This window comes from Rhinolophus hipposideros, assembly GCF_964194185.1.
Source record: "Rhinolophus hipposideros genome assembly, chromosome: 1".
NCBI classification, from domain to species: Eukaryota; Metazoa; Chordata; class Mammalia; order Chiroptera; family Rhinolophidae; genus Rhinolophus; species Rhinolophus hipposideros.
The window spans coordinates 17,905,933-17,930,206 of NC_138047.1; the positions used below are offsets into that span (position 1 = coordinate 17,905,933).

Genomic DNA, 24,274 nt, shown 5'->3' on the forward strand with positions numbered 1-24,274 from the left:
GTGTTATAATGAAAGTTAATTTATGCTTCATCAAAATGACTACGGCTATAGGGGCGGTATACATTTACAATTATTTTTAACAATGAAACTTGAATTTATTATCTTTCCTCTAATGGATATAGAATAAAAATATAATACCTTTAAGCATAATACAGAACGTAAAAACAAAAATTATGCAATCATTAATTTTTCAATAGAATATATACATGTATATATTATTTCAGATTTTAAGAAATTATATTACACTTACAATATAAAATGTGCAGTATATTCTCATATAAAAGGGGCTGTTAATTCTAAAAGAGTTATCAAATGGGCTTCAGTAAGAATGATGGGTTTAAGTATGAAGAACACGTGTTCGAAATTAAGAAAAATGCTGTATTTGAACTTACAAGGGTAGCAATTACATTTTAGTTATAACATACTGAGAAAATAAAATTTAGTTTCTGTATTCTAAAATTAAAAATAAAATGAAGAATAATCTCCTGAAAGTAATGTGGGTGGGTGCTTTGCTTTCCACTACTTACTAGAAACTTTGCTAAGCAATTAAGGGGTTGAAGAGTAGAGTAAAACTCAGATTATATCACTGTTAAATTAATTAGCTGTTAATTGACTTCCGAAAAACAGCTATAGTACAAAACAGAGAACTCATCTCAAAATATGAATAAAGGCACTAATCACAAATTTACACTTTTTAATCAGATAGTATCTTATAGTTGGTTGATTTACAACAAATGTCAGAATCGATGCTTTAGCATTAGATCCATGCTTGGGTCAAAACATTCTCTTGGAGTAAAGGATAACCAGTTTTCATATTACCATAACAGGAAATATCTAATGAGAACTTATAAAATACTTTTTAAAGTCTCACATGAATTTCCTAACTGAACTTTTCCCAATTGTTGGCACAAAATCTAATTGAATGCCAATTTCAAACAGAGAGCTGACATAAATTCATTTCTAATCCAAAACAAAACGTTTTTGGAAAAGAATTCAGAAAATAAAATAAATTGTATTTTAACAATTAAATAGCAAACTTGAATCTATACTAGTAGTTTGAGAAAATATAATCAACTATTAAAAACACTTTCAATATAATGCTGATGTGGTAATATAAAAAATAACCATATAATTTGATAGAAGAAAATTGAGCCAGTCAATCTTATTAGATACAAGACAAATTTCAAAGTAAGAATGCATACAGGAGTATTAATATGTTTTTTCTCAGGACAGAGTTGAGAATTCTTATCCTCAGTATTTGTGGCTAACTTACATAACTAAGGTAAAAATTCTGGCAAAGTGTGCTTTGGATAAATGGTATTTCCATAATTACTCCTACTTTCCCCCACAGCATACACACCAAGGGTACCCATAATGATTTTCTCTCATGTTCTTGACTATGGGTTATATTAAAAATAAAATTTATCCTCTATCTCCTATAGAATCACTAAGAAAAAGGTTCAAAACAAAGTTAACAAACAACTAGTTCCCCAAATCCAAAAAAGCTTTCTTCTGGCCATGTTTCAGTTCTAGAGTGTGCAACCACTACACAGAAATCAGAAAAAAATGTTACTACATTCAACTAAATTAATTAGACTAAATAGAATAAATCAAATATACCTGAAAACAATGCAAAATTTTAACCAATTTACAATAAAAAATATTAAAATTAAAATACCATTTTTGAACAGGTATTTTGATATTCTTGTGAACACTGAATCCTATTTTTGACCCAAATGAAAAAAAACAAACTGCAAAGATGAAGTATTATTCTGTAAGTATGCATCTTATCCCTTTCGTTATAGCAAAATCATACATTTTAAATAAAGAGGATTAAAATTACAATACCTGTCCTCCCTCTTAAGATATGCACTATTTAGATTACTGTTCATCAGACAACGCCTTGAAAACTTTATAATGTTATCCAATAAACTTTTGATAGATGACATTTTCTTCCCAATTTTTAATTTATAAATTGTTAGTATTAACTTTGAGTCTCATAGTAATATTCTAAAACCTAGTTCAGTTGTTAAGCTCAGCTGTTTCCTATTCTCCAGTAAAAGATGTTAGAACACGAGGCATAGCTATAAAGATGGCAATTGTTTCAAGTCTATTACATACAACCTCAAACAGACTTAAGGAAAGCCTTGTTTTTTAAGTAACACTGCTGATGGTAGACATACTATTAAACGCAATTTCAAATTTTAAGAAATAAAATGAAATGTTCATACTTTTACTTTAGCTATTGCCCAACACAGATGGGATGTCCCTTGAAAATGGAACAGTTGAACTTTATGCTGATAATAAGGTTGTTTATAATTGATAGTAAAATATATTCCAAGTGTCTGGTTTTAGTATTAGTGCTGGTATGCTTTAATAACTTCCAATAGTTATGTATGCATTGAATAATATGACATACTTAAATTCCTTAAAATATATTTATATTTACCATCAAAGTTGGACTTTCAAATAAATATTTTACTTTGATTAGTTTTTAACCAAAACTAATCCCGTGTTATATGCAGAGAAGTGAACTTAATTCTTTTAGATAAATAGTCTACTTAATTTCCATGCTAATAGTCACTTATTCCACGACTTGCAATAATGTAGGGGAAGTTAACTCATTTAAAGGCAGTTCTTACGATGTTTAATCTTCTTTATATATATATCCTCTAGGCAGATTTCTTTCTCTGTAAGTTCTGTCCAAGAGATAAGTGGTTTATAGAGGGAGCAAATTGTTAGTGCTCGTTAAGTTTGCAAGCAGTACCTGATAATTTCCACTTTTACTTTGTCAAACCAGTAATTTTCACGTGGGAGTAGGGCTGGCCAAGAAATGAAAGAAATTGGTCACTAAAGTTATTACAGTATTTCAGAAAACATGAAACATATGACAAACATTTCTTACAAGGCAGTCATTGAATAACTAGATAAGCATCCAGAAAAATTCTGTTGCTAAAAACATAGTTACATGTTAGTGTTCATCCAACTGAAGATTAGTGCATTAAAAAAAAGTTAAGAAAAAAATCTTTCATGTTCCAGTTCAGCTGCACTTGATTCAAGTGTTGCTCATAGAGGTTTGTGTTGTTATAAATTAAACATGCTGCTGCCTTAGCAGCCAAAAGTACTGGAAAAAAATGTTCATGTCACAGAATAAATAGAGCAGTCTCTTTCGAGCAAAAAAGTTATCTCACACCAACCCGGGAGGTCATCCACTCTAGACCTTGGCATAACCTGAAACAAGAGAAATATTTTCAAAATGAAAAACTTGATTCTTAAAAATTGAAAGCATCGTATTATTTTTAAGTCTTACCCAAAGGTTGGTACTACAATTATTTATACACTTAAGTGACAATATTCAGGTAACACTAAAATAAATGAAAGATTCACTTAAACGAATGATTTCAGTTGAGTAACATAGGAAATTGCTTCAGTCTCATCTTGGTACAGCTTTGGCAGTTTTGCTAGCAAGATTGCAAATACTCCTCACCTCCTCTCACCCCTTTAGATGAACTAAAACAGAAACCACTGCAGAAAGACAACAGGAACTTCACCTTACCTCCTAAATTCTAAAGAATGGAATGCTTATGGTCCAGTCTTAAAAATATAGGTCAACATGTCCTCATGTGTCCATTATATTACAAGCTATTTCTAGTATGAGAAAAACTAAGGTCAAGATGATTTCAGCATAAGGAAGTTCCTGGAAATAAACTGGGTAATAATCAATACATAGCACACCGGGTTCTCCTCAGCCTGTTTATCCAAACCCAAGTTCTTAGAAAGTAAGAATATATTATAATGGCATTTGTTTCAAATGTTTATTGCCTAGAAGTAAGCATTCCAAAAGGACTCCTGGTGATAAAGGAGATGAATTCTAATGAAAAGCTGGGAACTCAGGCTTAAGCAAGCCTTTGCAGAAAGTGTGAAATTTCTAGGAAAAGAACAACTGAAAATAGCGATTGTGAAAACTTAATTCAAAAGTGTATTACCTTTTTTGGGTAAAATATTCTGTTTATATTAAGTTACCAAAAAATTCCAATAACTTTGTTAAATTGTAATTTAACAGTAATAGATTAAAGCTTCTTCAATCTTGTAACCCTAAATACCATCTTTAATTAAAAACCAAAGAGGAGCAGGAGCAAAGAAGACACGGAATTTGAAAGAACTCACACCTCATACTGATTAGCACTCACCCTTCTCCAGTGAGAGCACAGCAGGACTGAATGTGCCATGGATGGTCCTTAATGGAACTCAGGGTGAGGTATTTGGAGATTTCAGCTGCTGTCATACACCCTTTCATATCCTGTTTATTTGCAAAGATAAGGACCGCAGCCTTCCGTAAATCCTGCAATTAATATGAAATATTTCATATATGTGAAATGTCACAATTCAAATTAAATTAATGAAGCAGAAGGGTGAAATGTATCCTCCTGGACAGTTATAATGAAACCCCCTACTTTAAAATGATTAGGCGCTAATGTTAAACATTTTACAGCAACAAAAATATTATCTCAAATAACCATGATTTAATAATTCACTCTAACAAAGATTAATTAACATAAGCTAGATAATAAACAGTTATTTTGCTACTGTTGGGGCAAAGGGATCAGTAAAATAAACCTGAACCTTAAATAATACTTAAAACAATATGAGCAATATTCTAATAGTCAAATATGTAATATGTTACCAAATACTAGTTTCTCCAAAATTTAAAGGAGAGTACTGAGAGTGATGTAATGGGTAATACTTATTATTTACTAGTCTTTGTGTAGCTTAAGCTCATTCGTTAATGTTCACTGCAGTATTATTTATATTATCAAAATAAATTGTTTATATTGGAAATAACCTAAATGTTCATTAATAGAAGAACAGAGATCAACTGTGATAGATTCAAAACAGTGGAATACTATATGGTTGTTAAAGCTAATGAACTAAAGCTGTATGTACTTACATAAATAAATCACAGCGTGGTGCAAAAATAACCCCAACAAACCAAGTTACAGAAAGATATAGTATATAACTATTATGTAAACTTTTATGAACATGAGATGTAATATTCTGTACAACTGACAGGTACATAAAAATGCAGTGAAAGTATAAAAAATATTCATAAGACTGACATTCATTACTTTTAGGATAGTGGAATTCCTGGATTTCTTGAGAGAGAAAAGGAAGGAAATCAGATTGGAGAGATCTCATAAGATATTTAATATGAATGGTGGGTGCATGAATGTGTTTTATTACCCAAGTTTTTTGTATATCTGAAATGTTTAGAATTAAGTGATCTCAACTTATTCACTAAAGAATTTTCAATTATAAACTCTTGGGGAAAAAGCACTTAAGTTTTCTCCTTTCCTGCCTCAATCCATCAGACCCCATAAGCATAAACAAATAGTTTTAACTTAAAAAAAATCTTTTCAATAATAGTTGTCTACAAATTAACATGTTGTATTATTTTAAGTTTGAAAAAGTAATAAAAATTTTTGACTTCCAGACTTTCATCAATTTAATATATAAAACTTTGTTAGTGATGAAATAACCAACAGCAGAGAACACTAATCTTCGTAAAAAAACAAAACCAGCATACAGATACCTTACTCCACTGTTTATCAAAATTACCTCATGAGCCAACATTCTGTATAATTCTTCTTTCGTAATAGCTAGTCGTTCCCTGTCAATGCTATCAACAACAAGAATGATGAACTGGAAGACAATTAAAGAGAAAGAAAGAAAACTGAATGGGAGGTTGAAGTTTTCTGCACTACTACTCTTATGTGATAGAAGTACTTTCTTCACATGGCATCATCATTACTACAAAACAGTCTACTCCTTTTTCATCATAAAGAGTTTATATTATATGGAACCATGTCAAGCAGTGAAATCCAAATGTTAGTAAGAAAATAACTTGTAACTTCAACAAATAAAAAAACCCTGCCCAATTTTATTTAAGTGATGTTTGAATACATAATACTCTATAATACTAATATTTATTTTTAAATGCAAGTAATAAAAACTAATTTTTAAAAAGAAAGTCACAATAAGTAAACTCTTTTGCTAAACCTTAAGAGTACTATAATTACTCATTTAGGCAATCAATAATTATGTTTAATAAAGTCCCCTGCTTATTAGAAGTATGCAAGCTAGTGAGAACCACATTAACAAAAAAAACTTAATGAGTAAGGCATTTTTACATAACAATATCAACAATAAAAGTGCAAGAAAAATGTGCTAAACAGAAACATATACTTAGGTGGCAACATGCTAAAGATGATGCAGGTGAAATTAAGAGAGCAAAGAGAACTGGAAAAAGCTGTTGGTAACTGTGTATGAAAAAAGGTGAGTGTCACACGGAAAAGCATTTTTGATAAGAAAAATAAGATGTAGTGAGAAATGGCTCCGAAATTGAACATCTATGTAGAAGGAAAAATTAAATGAGACTAAATGGTGTTAAGGATTATAGTGGAGGAACTGATGCAAAATAAATCCAGACAGAAAAGGATAGCATCAGATTTTTCAGATGGCATTAAAATTAGAGAGAGACAACTAGAGTAATCTGAATATAAACTGAGAAAGGCTTAGAAGGGAATAAAAGGAAAGAAAACAGAAGAGATAAATATAAGAAACAAGGCAAAGTTAGAATAGTCAGAATATGTGGAATTCTGTAAATTCATGAGGTGCCAGGAATTAGTTAGCAATTGTAACTCCTTATATTATAGTGGAAACATTTCAGATTTTGGATGGCCCCTTAGCATAAAGAATTTAAGATGCGAGATGGTAAGGATGAACAAATCCATCAGGCGGACACCACATAGATTAGATCTGTACCAATCTAAGATTGCAAATGCTATGAACTATACCGGTGTGCTGCAATAAAGGCCAACGGTTCTTTGCAGTACCGTGTTTCCCCCAAAATAAGACCGGTTCTTATATTAATTTTTGTTCCAAAAGCTGCATTAGGGCTTATGCTCAGGGGATGTCATCCTGAAAAATCATGCTAGGGCTCATTTTCCAGTTAGGTCTTATTTTTGGGGAAACACGGTAATTGTGTTATTCTTGTAGAAATAGTTTATTAAAAGAACATTTTGTGCAAATGGCATCAGTAATAATGCATCTCTTTCTGGACCCTTGCTAAGTCTAGTTTCAGCAATTTCAATAACTACCGTGTTTCCCCGAAAATAAGACCTAGCCGACAATCAGCTCTAATGCGTGTTTTGGAGCAAAAATTAATATAAGACCCAGTCTTGTTGTATTATAATATTAGACCGGATATGATATGATATATGGTACTGGGTCTTATATTAATTTTTGCTCCAAAAGACAAATTAGAGCTGATTGTCCGGCTAGGTCTTATTTTCGGGGAAACATGGTACCATTTTGTAATGCTATAAATATACATGGATCAGCAAGAACCAACTTGAGCATACCTCTGTGTTTGAGTAATACGTGTTCCAGGATGACCGCAGTGACTCTTGACCACCAATATCCCACATAAGAAAATGAGTGTTCTTCACAAATATTTCTTCAACATTACTTCCTATGGTTGGAGATGTATGAACCACTTCATTCATCAAGCTGTTGGAAGACAGACATCATAAAAACTCTTGCAAATCTTGAGAACTTGAAGCACGTTTTAATCTCTGTATTTTTTAATAGGAGTCAATCTTCCTTATTTGCATAATGATGGTAATCATTAGCATCAAAAATAGAACCTATATTGTACAAACAATTATCTAGACAGAGACAACTCCTAAAGGAAGACTTTTTTTTTTTTTTTTTTTTTTGCTCTTTTCATGTAATGAATTATAGGCTTGATCTAGATGGAATGGAACTTTATGGTGTGAGTTTGCATTTCTGGCACCAAAATTCCAATACCACCACGTCCTATTTATCAGTTATAGCAGAACCAATGCTGCATCCTGAAAGAGCAAGTTTCTGGGTGACTGTGACATCAATACTTGCAAAGTAGCAACTACGGAATAGTAGTCTACCTATAATTCTGAAGACTATCTATATGAGAAAATTGAGACGAGGCTAAGCTATAAAAATTATTTCAGGCCTATTAACCTAGACTACAGTCTTAAAGAGATAAGGTCTTGGGTAAATGAAAATATTAATTAAAATTACTTCTAAATATATTTAGAACATTGATGCTCAATCACACGTATTTCAACAACAGTGACAGATTTTTCATTTATTTATTTTTTAAATAAAGTTTATTGGGGTGACTGAAAAGTTTCTATTTGATGTTTAAAGCCTAAGTCATATCAAAACACATAATGGCCAATGAATGTTTTCAAGAAAAACAAGGAGCTATTCAACTCTGAAAAAACAAGCTATAAGTTAGTAGCTTTTTACCAAAGTACGGTGTTTCCCCCAAAATAAGACCAGGTCTTATATTAATTTTTGCTCCAAAAGACGCATTAGGGCTTATGTTCAGGGGATGTCAACCTGAAAAATCATGCTAGGGCTTATTTTCCGGTTAGGTCTTATTTTCAGGGAAACACGGTCGCTGAAAGAAAAATATGTTAAGAAGGTGAGTTATTTCTGGAGAGCTGTTAGCTAATACACTTAAGATGAGGTGGGAAGAGATAAGAGCCACACATACCAAGGTACACTACATTTTTTAGAACTACCTGATAAAATGCCGAGGACATTGATCCACTTTCATTGCTTGACAAGAATCATTTCAGTGGCACTAAAAGGATAATGGGAAGTACTCTGACAAGAGGACTGATGGGCTGTTAAAATCTCCTTCAAGTATTAATTTATTTCTCTGAAAGTCTCAAGCCTCTCCCTGTTGCAAGCTACTAAAGCAATAGTTTCACGGGCGATCTTAATTTCTTTTGATTTGACAAGTATGACTATATTACACAATTCCAGAGCTACTTCAGGAAAATAGCTTCCTAGAGATAACAACCTTGTTACATGGACCTCAGAGTGGGAATAACTAAGTAGAATGGTACTATTACTTCACTCCAGCATATAATATGTGCCTTCTTTATTTTACTTTAATATTAATTCTTCGTTTCAAGGCCAGGAAAAGAGGAGTGTTTGTAAAGGCTTTAGCAAACAGAACAGTTTATCTTATTTACTTTTTCATAAATTGTGTTTGGTAAAATACAAAGCCATATGTTTAAGTTTTTCCGTTACAGTATAATATTAATAGCATCTTATCAATTACACAAAATTAGTCCTAGTAACTAAAATAACAAAAATTGTTTAAATGAACACCCATACTTACAATTGATAAAGAATGGTGGTTTTCCCTGCATTATCCAGTCCTACTATAATCACTTTGTGTTCTATAAAAAAAAGCAAACCATAAACATTTAACACTGCTGCACATTACAATTACATGCTTTAAACAGTTATTATTACTTAGCTCTCTAGTAAGAATCATTCACTGGGTATTTGTTATGGGATTGTTAAAACACAGAAAGAAAGAGAAGTTTACAATGTCATGACTACCTGCCTCAAGTTATGCAATCAATTATGATATTATCTAGCTCTCTTAAACAAGAATGTGGGAGATAGGGAAGAGGAAGGAATAAGAGAATTGGTCACTTATACTGAGTTTGGGAGGAAAAACTCAAATACTAGACTTGACAAGAAATTATGACTTGAAGTGTAAGTTTTTTTTTTAAAAAAAAGGTGTTTTAGCTTGCCATCTCTACTAATCAAATTAGCTTTTTTCCAAGTTGTTTTTGCACCTGGAAATTTTCCCACCTACATATACCAAGGTTTTTTCCCTTTCACTTAAAAACCCACTTTGAAACATAAAACTGAAGTTTTCCCAGTTGCTAATGAGACACATACATTCTCAACTAGTTTTTTATTCTTTCCATTAATTTACAGATAAATAGGCAATTACTTAATCTGTCATGCTTTCTCAATCTGGATTTTACAACTCTTGAGCAGATACTGCTTCTACAATGTGTACAAAAACCTCTTCAGTCCCCTTCTCTGGTGCCACGAACCAAATAGTCACTTCTTTCCTAAGTAGTTTTTAAGGTCTGTCTTGTTCTTTAGTGATAGATATTCTGAAACCTCCCTTGAAAACAGAAAACACTCCAGCTATTGTCTTTTCTAGATTTTAACCTATAGAGAATATATTAAAGATTGTTTTTCCCCAGGGCAGAATGTTTAAAAAGCTACCAGTGAACTTCAATAGGGTACGTAAGGAAGTTGCCACGAGAACAACACAATCAATTGATTTGCTGCCAATGAATGATCTGACACATTTCCTATCAAACCCCTGCTCCTCTTGTTAACCTCTCATGATGAACGTCAAAATTCTCATTGCACATCTAAGCAAGTATCAGATCATATTCCTACTCTAAAATGTTAACATTGCATCAAAGAGAGGGGCCCTAATTCACAGACAAGTTCTTAGATGACAAACCATCAGTATCTTCTAGTGACCTGAATGCCTTTGGTACTTACTGTCTGTATTACAGGACAAATAACATGGTCCTCTGCAGGGGCTGTTTTCACTATGGCAGAAGTTGCTTTGTAAAACCAAACAAAACTTGTTTGCTTATGCACTCTAACTGTCCTTTTCTGACTCTTTTGGTTTGTAATTTTTTTTGTGTGTGTGGAAAAGGGGTTTTTATTTTTTCCAAAAACTGCACCAAGATAAAGCAGAGCTCTAACTGATGCGAGTGAGGTGTTTAGGAGTTAGCAATACTGTCTTCCCTTCTCATTCATTGGACAGTAGCGCAACCCCAAGAAAAGGATGGTTGGTTTGTAATTTCTAATGGAGCCAGTCTTTGTAAGTGTTGCCCTGTTTTTCTCCCTTCCAGTATATGAAAAAGAGCACTCTTATCAGTGGAGGAACAGTCAGACAGCCTGGCACAAAGCATTCTACATTTGGAAATCATCTGCCCAGCATGTGGAGACCAGAAGGTCCCTGAAGATGTGAGAAGGAAGCCTAAACTATAGGTAAGTTAAACGTGGATGCAGATACTCCTACTGGGAGAAGGGAATGGAGGAATAGTAAGTAGTAGTAGGTGGTTCACTGTTGAGGCAACTCAGCGAAAACCCAAAGGCCATTTGCAAACAGTCCTGCCCCTTGCTACACATCTTCTAATATAACAATGATCACAGCATTGAAGACCTGTTATGGTAAAACCCATAAATAATACATCATTTTAAAAGACTGGTTCCCAATTTGAACTAAGGCAGGGGTGACAAACCCTGAAGGTGGACAGAGTATGAGTATCATTAACGTTTCAAATCTTTGATTAACTTAAGGTCTTTTTCAGATTCCTTTTTCCCCTCAGTGGTAAGGAATTCTAGCAATTAAGAGAAAACACAATTTCAATTCTGTCTTATGTTGAAGGTATGTACATCTATCTATGCTTCAGGTAAACTGAGGCCTATCTTCTGATGTTAAAATTTTCATCAACAACCTGACTGTATAAAACAAAACATCATCAACATAAAAGGAATAGCTAAATACTTTTTAAATGTATGAAATAACCACAGATTTATTTTAAATCTTTTCTTTTAAAAAATCTCTTTAACATCCTCTGTACAGTAAGAGTGAAATCAAGTTCAACGGGCATTTACTAAAAAACCAAGTACAAAATAAAAGCTGTTTGGACTCTGTTGCATAACTGCAATTCTCTCTTGAAATGCCTCTGTTGTACTCAGGTGCTACTTGAAGGTGTCAATGACCAAAGACGTCAGTTCACAAATGTTAGTAAAGCTTTTACCTATGCAAGAAACCATGAGAAACACACAATTTCAATTCTGTCTTATGTTGAAGACATATGTTGTCTGTCAATAACATATATTCTCCTTATTGCAAGCAGAAACAAAATTAATGCATTGCTTTAAATGCCCACAAGTGGCGTCTAGATTAATAGAGTTACTTGAAGCTGTTATTAAATTACAGTTGTCTATCAAATTTTCACATCAGCACATACCAAAAGCATAACTATGATCATGTAGTGGTGTATCATGTTGCCTGATGTTAAAAGGGGGCTCTCATGCTTGGGACACTTGACCCAGGCTGCCTGCTCTGTACTGCTTTTTTTTGGCTGGGCATTACTGATAGGCCATATACAGATATTATTTCATGTATTGAAATACACAAAAATCAACTAAATTGATAACTGTCTGATTTCCTGTAGAGTAGCCTTGATAAAAATAATTTACTTCACCTGTCACAGTTCACTAAACAAGATATAGAAAGATACGTAGAAATGTGTACTATTTGTATTACCCAGCAATAATTTTTATCTGTTTACCTAATAAGTTTTAAAAAGACTCCCAAAATATATCAGTTATGGTACAAGCCAGTCATAACCAAGGTGAGAAAAGATCTATCCCAAAGGTCAAATTTCAAATTCAGCTGCTAATCAGATGAACATTGGACATTTAACATCATTTTTACTTACACAGCAAAGAGTAGAGATTTCTCATTTCATTAGAACTGAAACATCTAAAGTAGTGAGGAGAAAAACTATATAACTGTATGCTTTTACAACTTCAACTGATCCTTAACATGTACATAAGTGGTGTGACAATTAAGTTCTTGAACTCATCCTAGAAAAGTGCTACATACCTCATTGCTGAATATCACTAAGGTCACCTTCGAAGTCCTCCCCTTGGGAAGCTGTGCACCGATGCCAGTGCCTAGTCCACCCTTTAGAGCAGTTTTGGAACACTTTTTCTAGAATGGCCATTTGATGTCCTGAATGTTATCAAAATGTCTTCCTTTCAATATTCCTTTATCTTTGGGTAAAGAAAGAAGTCACTGGGGGCCAGATCAGGTGAGTAGGGAGGGTGTTCCAATACAGTTGTTTGTTTACTGGCTAAAAACTCCCTCACAGACAGTGCGTGTGAGCTGGTGCATTGTCATGATGCAAGAGCCATGAATTGTTGGTGAAAGTTCAGGTCGTCCAACTTTTTCATGCAACCTTCTCAGCACTTCCAAAATAGTAAACGTGATTAACTGTTTGTCCAGTTGGTACAAATTCATAATAAATAATTCCTCTGATATCAAAAAATGTTAGCAACATCACTGCAACAAGTTTGCAAACTTAATTGTCCAACTGCATATATGTGTACATGTGTATATATATATGTGTATATATAAGTATATATACATATATATGAGCCTTATATTCGTAACTTCTAACTCCTCAAACTACTTGCCAAAAAAACCGAAGTATTTAGTAGAAAGACAAAAAACACGGTCAATTCTTAGTTAACCTTAAATATGGCAAACTGTAACATGGATAATGTGAAATTAGTTAGAATGGATTTTGTACAAAGAATTATAAGAAATTTTACTTTTCCCAATAACATTAAAATCAACATGTTGCCACAGAGAATAAGCTGCCCATGCTTAGGGGCCGGCATGTGTGTGTGTGAAGGATAGGGTGTATACACTTTAAAAGTTTTTGTGCATAGCCAAATAACTTTAGAATTAGACATTCCCATTAGACATTCCCATAAGTATCAAGTTATAATGAATGTAATTTTTTCCCCTCGATGTATGTTTTCTTATTTTTATTTTTAATTAAAAATGTTTTTTTCTATTACAGATGACATTCAATATTAGTTTCAGGCGTATAGCACAGTGATTAGACATTTATATAACTTATGAAGTGATCACCCCAATAACTCTAGTACCCACCTGGCAGCACACACAGTTATTACATTATTGACTACATTCCTTATGCTGTAACTTTATATCCCTGTGACTATTTTGTAACTACCAATTTGTACTTCTTAATCCCTTCACTTTTTCACCCAGCCCCCTAACACCTCTCCTATCTGGCAACCATTAATCTGTTCTTTGTATCTCTGAGTTTATTTCTGTTTTGTTCTTTCGTTTGTTTTTTAGCTTCCACATATAAGTGAGATCATATGGTATTTGTCTTTTTTTATCTGACTTATTTCACTTAGCACAATATCTTCTAAGTCCATCCATGTTCTCACAAATGTAAGATTTCATTCTTTTTTATGGTCGAGTAATATTCTATTGTATGTATGTACCACATCTTCTTTATCCAATTGTCTATCAATGGACACTTAGGTTACTTCCATATCTTGGCTATTGTAAATACTGCTGCAATGAACACAAGGTGCATATATCTTTTTGAATTTGTGCTTTGGATTTCTTTGGATAAATACTCAAGAGGTAGGATTGCTGGGTTACATGAGTTCTATTTTTAATTTTTTTTTGAGGAACCTCTATACCGTTTTCCACAGTGGCTGTACCAATTTGCAATCCCACCAACGGTGTACAAAGGTTTCCTTTTCCACACATCTTCACCAACAATAGTTGTTTGTTGATTTATTAATGATAGCCATTCTGACAGGTGTAAGGTAATCTCATGGTGGTTTTAATCTGCATTTCTCTGATGATTAATGGTGCTGAGCATTTTTTTTTTTTTTTGTATCTATTGGCCACGTGCATGTCCTCTTATGAGAAATGTCTATTCAGGTCCACTGCCCATTTTTTAATTAGACATTTTTTTTTGTCTAATTAAAGTTGTAAGTTGTATGAGTTCTTTGCATATTTTAGTTGTTAACCCCTTATCAGATGTATCATTGGTGAATATCGTCTCACATTCAGTAGGCTGTCTTTTCATTTTGTTGATGGTTTCCTTTGCTGTACAAAAACTTTAGTTTGATGTAGTACCATTTGTTTACTTTTTTCTTTTGTTTCCCCTGCCTGAGGAGACATATCCAAAAAATATTACTAAGAGTACTGCCAGAAGTTACTATATTATCTTATAGGAGTTTCATCTTACATTTAAGTCTTTAATCCACATGAATTTACTATTGTGTATGGTATAAGAAAGTGGTCTTTCATTTTTTGCATGTATCTCTTCAAGTTTCCTCACACAACTTATTGAAGAGACTGTCTTTACCCCATTGTATATTCTTGCCTCCTTTGTTACAGATTAATTGACCATATAGATGTGGGTTTATTTCTAGGTTCTCTATTCTGCTCTATCGATCTATTTGTCTATTTTTATGCCAATAGTACCAAGCTTCTTTGGATTACTCTTTTTGTATAGTTTAATAGCAAGTAGTGTGATACTTCCAACTTTGTTCTTTCTCAAGATTGCTTTGGCTTTTTGAGGGTCTTCTGTAGTTCCATACAAATTTTAGGATTATTTGCTGTAGTTCTGTGAAAAATGCCATTGGTATTTCGATAGGGATAGTACTGAATTGATACATTGCTTTGCATAGTATGGACATTTAAATGATGTTCATTCTTCCTATCCATGAGCACAGTAAATGCTTCCATTTATTTGTTATCTTCTTCAATGTCTGTCTTCAATGACTTATAGTTTACTGAGTACAGGTCTTTTAACTCCTTGATTAAATTTATTCCCAGGTATTTTATTTTTTTGATGCAACTGTAAATGGGACTGTTTTCTTAATTTCCCTTTCTGATAGTTCGTTATTGGTATATAAAAATGCAACTGATTTCTGAATAATAATTTTGTATCCTGCTACTTTACTGAATTCATTAATCACCTATGAAGCCATCAGAGCCAGAATTTTTGTTTGTTGTGAGTTTTTATAATTACTGATTTGATTTCATTAACAGTTATCAATCTGTTCAGATTTTCTGTTTCTTCTTGATAATGAATCCAAATGTTTAAAAAATGTGTCGGCACACCATGAGATAATCACCTTGGCCATCATATTTCACTAGCAATCTCTTCCAGGAGACCAAGCTGCACCTCTTCCAGCAAAAAAGGTTTGAGAGAGAAGTGCATTTCCAGTGTTACTAATCTATGTATTTCCAGAGCCAGACACAAAGCATGTTTATTTATACCAAGTGAAAGAAAAGGTCCAATTGCAGAGCTTTTGTTAATTTTGATCAAGTGCTTACACAGAGGTTTCTCTGCAGTCTTGGCTATAGTATTTGTTCTTTTGGATCTCCTAAAAAGCTGGCTCATATATTTTTGTAAGCAAGGCATAAAGACTATACAGGATGAGGCTGCAAAAGAAAATTAGTAAGAGCACTTGCTTTTAGACAAATACAGGTAAAATATGGCTAACAAGAAAAATAATTGAAAGTAAAGAAGTTCAAAAAAATAAGTGGAAGAAAAATCAAAGAAAAAAGTTTCTCTTTTAACTCAATTTTTAAAATATTTTACTAAACTCAATTTGTAGCTTTAGTAGATACCAAATTAAAAAAAATACTAGTTTTAGTATGAAATAACAAACTATGCCAATAGACTAACACAAGAGGAAAAAATTATTATAGAAGCACTAAATGTATTGTTAAAGTGACCAGCTTTGAAAATATAAAAGTATCATGAAATAGGGATTGCTACCTTCTAGATATACAATATCTGCATAAACACTGTCATGTAATGAGAGCAAGCCTTATATAGAACACAGAGTGTTTTTTTGTGAACTATATCAGAGGAGGTGACGTCACAATCTGAGATCTGATGCCTGGACAGCAATGATGAGCACACCCAGGAAGTCTGGTCCTTGGAACAAAAAAAAGCCATAGAAAACTAACTGTACCTTACACATCTTATGTTACACTGATTATAGAATCATAAAATATTATAGCTTGGAACCCAGACTGCAGATCTTGAGATCGATTCCTTCCCTCCCACCTCTTCACCAACAAATGTGTCACCTGTAAGGCACTTCTGATGAACCCAGCTCTCTAACAACATACAAAAGTACTGACCTGGACCACCTTCCTTATTTTATAGGAAAGGAAGTGAGGTCCTATGAAGTTAAGTAATTTGTTCTAGTAAATACAGCATTTGTTTTCCTGCTCTTTTTAGTATAAAATATTAATTTCCCTTGGGGAATTGTTCAGTTTCCCCCTATTCCCACCACAGTACCCATATTCCTGGATGCCTAAATTTTGTTAAAAGGAGCTATGTAAATACAATAATTCATAGTTCAACATTTATTGAGTTCATTATATGTATTAGTGTAATATTTGTGATTAAGATGAATAAGGTAATGTCTCTACCCTTAAAAATCCTAAAGTTGGGTATATAAACAAGCACTTACAATATAGCATCACTAAAGCAACAGAAGTACCATATAGTAATGTTCTTAAGGATAAGTGAGATCCACAATTAAACTCTCAGTTAAGAAAACAAAATGTTAATAATAAAAAGGAATATTCTAGAGTGTCAGTCTAAGTGTTTGACATACATTATATGAGTTAATCCTTGTAATCGTACTATGAGAAAGTGATATTGTTCCTCACATCACTGATGAGGAAACCTGAGTCTTAGGTTAAATAACTTCACAATCTGATGACTTAGCAAATTTGGGATATCGCATATAATGAAAATAAGTCTGAATTATTGCAAGGGGTAATACCATACCTTAACATCTAACCATATCATAAATCCAACAGTATCAACAAACTGGACTAAAGATTCCAATTAAAAGGAAATTTCACACTAGATAAAAAATAAAAAAAACAGATCCCGTTAAACACTCACCAGAAGACACACACACTAGATACATATATCTGAACAAGACTAATAATCACCTTAACTTAATAAACATTTATAGAATACTGCACACAACTGAGAAATACATTCTTTTCAAGAGCAAATGCCATGTGTACTAAAACAGACTATACAGATGGAATATAAAATCTTAACAGATTTGAAAAAAATGGAAATCTTAGAGTATGTTTCTGACCATAATGGAATTAAATTAGGAACCAACAATAAGTTATTCAGAAAAATAAATATTTGGAAACTAAACACCCATAAATGTTCCATAGGTCAAAGAAGAAATCACAAACAAAAAATTTTTTAAACTATTTCAAATTCAATAATGAAATATAGCATATTAAAATTTATGGAATGAAGCTAAAGCAGTACTTAAGAGGGTCACTGACACCTTTAGAATTATATACATGAAAGGAAAAAGGGACAAAAACAATGACACACCTCACCCTTAAGAACTCAGGGTGGAGCGAAAAGTATACCCAACATTAAGCAGATGGAAGAAAATACACATCAGAAATTAGTAAAATAGAAAACAGAGAAACAACAGCAAAAATTGAAATCTTTTTTTTTGAAAAGAGTAACAAAAAAAATATGGAGGACTGACACTACCGGACTTCAAAATTTATTATGAAATAGTACAGTAATCAAGATGGTGTAGTATGGCATAGGGACACACATACAGATCAATGCCAAAGTAAAGTCCAGAGATAAGACTTCTATTTATACGATCATTTCAGGTTTGACAAGGCTCCAAAGTAAGTCTTCATTAAATTAATTAACATTAAATCCATGTTAAGAAAAAACACAAATGAACCCCAAGCCCTACTCACATCACAGCCCTCAAATAATTTGAGATGACTCAGACATAAGCATAGAAACTAAAGCTTCTAGATGAAAGGAATAGGATACAGAAAGCAACAGCCATTTAAAATAAAATTGAGAAATTAGTCTATGCTGAAATTAGAAATTTCCATTGAGCAGAAATCCCCTTTAAGAAAATTAATATAGGGAAGCCACAGACTGGGGTAAATATTAACAAAGCATTTAGCTGATAATGGACTCAATTTCAGAACATATAAATAATTATATATAATAACTTCATAAATAATTTTTTAAATGGGTGAAGGATGGAAATATTTCTCAAAGGAAGATATACAAACGGCCAATAAGCAAGTGAAAAAGTGATTAACACCCAATAATCATCAGAAAAATGCAAATTAAAACCAAAATCAGATACCACTACACACCTAACAAGAAGAACTAAAGTTAAAAAGACTGACAACATCAAATGCTGATAAGTATGTGCAACATGTAGAAGTCTCAAACATTGCTGGTGAGAATATAAAAATGGTATAACAACTTAGGAAAACAAGCAAACAGTATCTTATAAAACTAACCACATATCTATCTTATGACCTAAAAATTGTACTCTTAGACAATCACCTAAGATAAATGAAAACATGGCTACCAAAAGTCTTAAGAATACTCATAGTATTACAACCCATCATGATACAAATGAATAAATAAACTGGTATATTTATGCAATGGAATTACAATAGATCTATGGGGAAAGCTTCCAATGTGAAAGACTAATATGAAAATAAATAGAAATAGAAAATTAGGGAACAGAAGAAAACTTCAAAGAAATGTATTAAGAAGATACAGCATTACGAAACAATGCCATAAGAACAATTAAAAAAAAAATTTAGCAGGGTGACCATTCAGCTCAGTTGGTTAGAGCGTGGTGCTCTTACAAGGTTGCTGGTTCAAGTCCCATATGGGCCACTATGAGCTGCGTCCTCCACAACTAGACAACTGCTTGACTTGGAGCTGATGGGTCCTGGAAAAACACACTTAAAAAAAAAAAAATAAAAAATTACAAAAGCAAAATATTCAATAGGAGGATGGGAAGGCAAAGTAAATATCCCAGAAAGGGCTTTAAAAAAACAACAACAGTAAATGGAAATGTTCAATAATCAGTTTAGCACAATATGACCTAGATTTCCAGAAAGGTATATGCGTGACTCTCAGGGGGTGTGGGGAGGAAAGGATTTTCCAGAACCAAGAAAGGTGCCATTTTACATTAAAAATGAACCAAAAAAGACACATATTTAGGCGCACCTCTTTCAAATTTAAAAATACCCAGGGTAAACAGAAAATTCTAAAATTTACTAGAAAGAGAAAAAAAACATCAGCGTTAACATTGGTCTTCTCAATAAAACTGGAAGCTGGAGGACAATGACAATACCTTCAAAATTCTGAAAGAAATGTTTTCCAACTCAAAATTTTATATCCAGCCCCATTATAAATCAAGTGAGAACAGATCAATACATTTTCAGGCATTTGGAATCAAACAAAAAAAGAAAAATCGCTTTGGACAACTTTACACAAAATTTCTGAAGAATATGCTTCATCAATGTAAGAGTAAAGCATGAAGGACATAAGTTCTAATAAAATTAAAAAGCATAGGAAATTCCTAGAATGACAGCAAAGACAAGTACCAGGCAGAGAGGGAAACAAGCCCAGTTTGGAGCAGGGTGGAATACTGAGGGTGTGGGGAGAAAGGATAAATCATCTGATAGGTGCAATTTGGGAAACTTGTACAGTGGTTTCGGATTACATGAAATGACTTAGTCAAACGTACAAAGAAACTAAAGTGGGTGGCCTGTTAGCTCAGTTGGTTAGAGCATAGTGCTAATAACACCTAGGTTGAGTTAGATCCCCTCATGGGCCACTGTGAGCTGTGTCCTCCTTAAAAAAAAACAAAAACAAACAAATAAATAACAACAACAAAGAAACTAAAGCAATGAGATGGATTACTCTAGGGGAAAAAAAATGGAAACATAATTATAGTGCACTCTAGCTCACCAGTAACAAAACTTTGCAGTCACAACAATGAAAAGACCGAGTGTGTATGATATGGAAAAACTATATTGGGATGATGAGGGGAAAGGTCATAAAAGTACTAATGCCTCTTACAGCATAATAAGACAAATGATTTATACACTTGAAACTAATATAATGTTATATGTCAATTATATCTCAATTTAAAAAACACAAATGTTGAAAATTTTCATTCATGTATGTGCATATTATTAAAAAATATGGAAGAATATACTGGGGAAAAAGTCAGGTTAAAGAGATTTGACTAACATATGTAATTTTAACTTTTTAAAAAGAATGTATATGTGTTACTTTGATATAAACTTTCGTTTAAAGAAAACAGAAAATTCAAAGTTTTTTTGGATTGGAGATACAATAGTAAGACAAAATTCTTGCCTTTATTTCTATTGAGAGAAACAGACAATGAAAAAGTAAGCAAATAAACTTATGATTACAGATAAGAGAAAAATGTTACTTAAAAAAACAACAACAACAGAATGAGTGTTGGGGGTGAGAAGAGCGGTCAGGGATGGCCTCTCTGAGGAGTGACATTTAATGAGAAATTTGAACCATGTGAAGTAATGGATAGAGTGTTCCAAAAAACAGGGAGCATAAGTTTAGGTGGTAAGTTTAAGTGTGTTAAGTCCAGAATTAAGAGCAGAATAAGGTAAAGACAGAAATGTAAGACATCAATCAGATGCGAGCAGTCTGAGTAAAGAACAGTAAAGAACAGTAACAAAAGCTGGCTATCAGTGCTCAAAATGATAACATAAAATTCAAAGAAATGATTAGATAATTAAAATGACATTGTTATTTGGTTCTGAAAATTAACTACCATTAAAACCACACTCCATTCGTCCTTAATTCTGGGTAAAACAAGAAATAACTAGTGACCACATGTACAGTGGCAACACAGAGAGAGAAAAGACCAGTCTATGCAAGTTAAAAAAGAAATGCTAAACTTCTGAAGCGAGTTTAAAGATATCACAGACACATATGTATATAGTTTATACAAACACATACACGATCATATAGATACATAAAATAAAGTTTGTAAAGATATTCAGATTTTGAAATTATTTCCTTCATTGATAAGTGTTAATCAGTCTTGTAGCTTAAAATTAAACAATACAAAATTGCAGAGACTAATTATATACTTGGTAATAGCTTTACTTAGACAATACATACTTCAGTATACTTAGTCCTAGAAAGGTAACAAATTTATGAGAAGATGCTTGTTGTCTAAAATACTACAGAAGAAAAAAAAAGATAGGAGTGAGGTAAATATTGGAAGAAAGATAAAGGAAAAGCGCATTTAAGGTAAGATAAGTAGTTCTCAACTCTGGCAGCACATTTGAATCATCACAACACTGATACCTAGGGCATCCCACCCCATTCTGATTTAATTGGTCTGAGGTGGAGCCCTGGGCATATTATTCTAATATGCAACCAAGACTGAGTGACTTGAGTATCTCTGTATTAGATGTGTTATAGGAATGAAAATGGAAGATGCTGAGACTGTCAGCATTAATTTTGTTGATATAGAAAGTAAAAATACAGAACTAAAGTATCAATACTTTACTTTAAAAATAACATAGTGACCAAACTCTTCAAGGAGCGCTCCCAGGGCTTATTCTGCAGTTTAAAGTCTTAGCCAACATACAAGGCCCTCTGTGATCTGGTTCCCCTGGCTACCTCGCCAACCTCAACTCCTCTACCTCCTCCACTGGCAAACTAAAATACAGCCAAACTAAACTATTTTCAGCTTCCTGCAATGTAGCAGACTATTTCATTTCTCTCCTATTTGCATATTATTAGTCCTTCTGCCTAGAATAACAAGACCCTTCTACTCAGTCTGCCTAGCTAGCATGCCTGGTAAACTCCTATTTATCATTAAAGTCCAAGGATACTTTTTTCTGTAAAGTCTTCCAGGAACCACATGAGAAAAATTAGTCATTTTCTTTTTGGTGCCATCACCACACATTGATACATATCTGTTAAATAATTAACCACATTGCATTTTTTTCCCCTACGACTTTCTTTCGTTTACTGATCTTTGAGCACTTTAAGAGCAAGTAACTTTGCATCTTTCATTTGTTTTTAAATCTTTGTATCTTCTATGCCTTTCTCTGAAGACTAGTTTATGGCCTATGAGTAAATGTTAGTTGCATGAATAAGTGAGAATAAAATGACAGAATAACTACTAGTTCTAAATTTTTGACAGTAAAGTGAAAGGCAAAGAAAATCTAAATAGTCACGAGGACTTAGAACTGAGCAAGCAATTGCATGACTTTACAGTCATATCAAAGCAGCCATGAACGTCTTTCCTCATCTCCTGAATTTTCCCTTTATATCCTCCATTCCCTTCTAGTCTGATTCAGGAAGACTCAAAAAACATGATAAAGAGCAGTAATAAAACAGAGAGGGTTGGAGAAAGGGGAATTGGGCAGGTTACACTGGGAGAACCAAAGACTCTGGTAATGTTTGATGTCTTAAACTACGGGAAGAAACTACTTTTTTTATTTCTTAAACTACGTGATGACTGTATTGATTATTATACTTTTTAGCAGGTCTTAACATGTGTATGCATATACCTGTATTTATAACCTTGAAGCCTATTTTAGCGTTCTCATCAGCCTACGGAACGAGTGAACTAAAACCACTTCATTCCCTTCACTTTTTACATCCAGAAAAGATACATTAGCAGCAGCAAACGGGTATCATAAACACTGTTTTTTTTTTTTTATTACGTTCAGGTAGTAAATGCAAAAATGAATTTAAGAAGGGGTCTCCATTACTCCGCAAACAATCTGTTATAATAAGAATGTCTACAACTTTTACCTATTGTCGCAGCCCCCGCCCCCCTTTCATTTTGTCTGGGTGTTTTCAGAACACATTACATCTTATTCTGACTCAGAACAGGTTTTACAACCTCCGGGTCCTTAGGACTTAGGACTTTAGATGTCTCATCACCAGTTCTACACTGATTAGGGACACGCAAGCTCCTACACGGGACCAGAAGTCTTTAGACGTCTAACAACTAAGAAAGGAATAAAGGGTGGAGGATGAAGATTTCCACACACCCACGCGTTTCAATGGGAGGACTCGGTCCCGAGTCCCAGAGAGCAGGCGAAATCCGAGGGAACGCGAAGGCGCAGGGGCTTCAAGACCAGGTCGGAAAACAAAGCAGCACTAGTTTAAAAAAAAAAAAAAAAAGTTGATAGCTTTCAGGGCGGACTCTTATCCTGGGGCAAGACTTAAGATGTTCGATTAGAAACGTGCAAGGCCCCCAAAAATGCCTCCAGGTGCGCTCAGGTGCTTCCGGCTTAGCTTCGCGGGAACCCGGGCGTCGTTAGGCAGGACCCCGGGACTCCCCACGTCTCCCACCGCGGGTCTCTCCTGCAGCCTCTCCCGGCCTCACACTCGGAGTTTCCACCCGCCCCCTGGACTAAGTCCCTTCTCGGCGGCTCAGAACGTCTGCGTCCACCGCGAGCCCTGCCTCCGGCGGTCCCCGGACCCTTCGCCCCGGATCCGAGCCGTTCCGCAGCTCCATCCTCCTCACCTTGGTTAGAGAAGAGGCTCCACAGTTTAGCGAAGATCAGCCCCATCATGAGCACCTGGCGGGCCGCGGAGTCCCTCAGCAGCAGGTGCCGCGGCGCCGGGGCCCCCGCCGCGCCGCGGGCTGCGGGGAACCGCGGAGAAGCCGACTGAGCCTGCGCGGCGAGGGCACTGGTTGGCCGAGAAGCCTCGATGGGCCGCTCAGCCACCGGGCGGAAAGCGCCGCGCCGAGCCTCTCCCGGGCAGTCCTTTGTTTCGAGCCCACTGAGCCCAACGCCGACCCGTAGTCCCCTCGGTCTGCACCCACCTTCCCACCCGCGCCGCCGCCGGCCCAAAGCCCCGCCTCCGCCCCG

At 34.2% G+C, this 24,274-nt stretch overlaps 1 protein-coding gene across 1 annotated transcript; it reads right to left on the reverse strand.

The window, feature by feature from the left end:
- On the reverse strand, window positions 1-24,207 carry ARL5B (ARF like GTPase 5B). Its single transcript, XM_081053378.1, has 8 exons — window positions 23,926-24,207; window positions 9,239-9,299; window positions 7,422-7,569; window positions 5,617-5,700; window positions 4,191-4,342; window positions 3,198-3,231; window positions 2,768-2,822; window positions 1-1,545 (listed from the first exon to the last, which is right to left on the reverse strand). The coding sequence occupies exons 1-7, from the start codon at window positions 23,972-23,974 to the stop codon at window positions 2,784-2,786; spliced, it is 567 nt and encodes a 188-aa protein (XP_080909504.1). The 5' UTR covers window positions 23,975-24,207; the 3' UTR covers window positions 1-1,545; window positions 2,768-2,783.
- Between the last annotated feature and the right edge of the window lie 67 nt (window positions 24,208-24,274).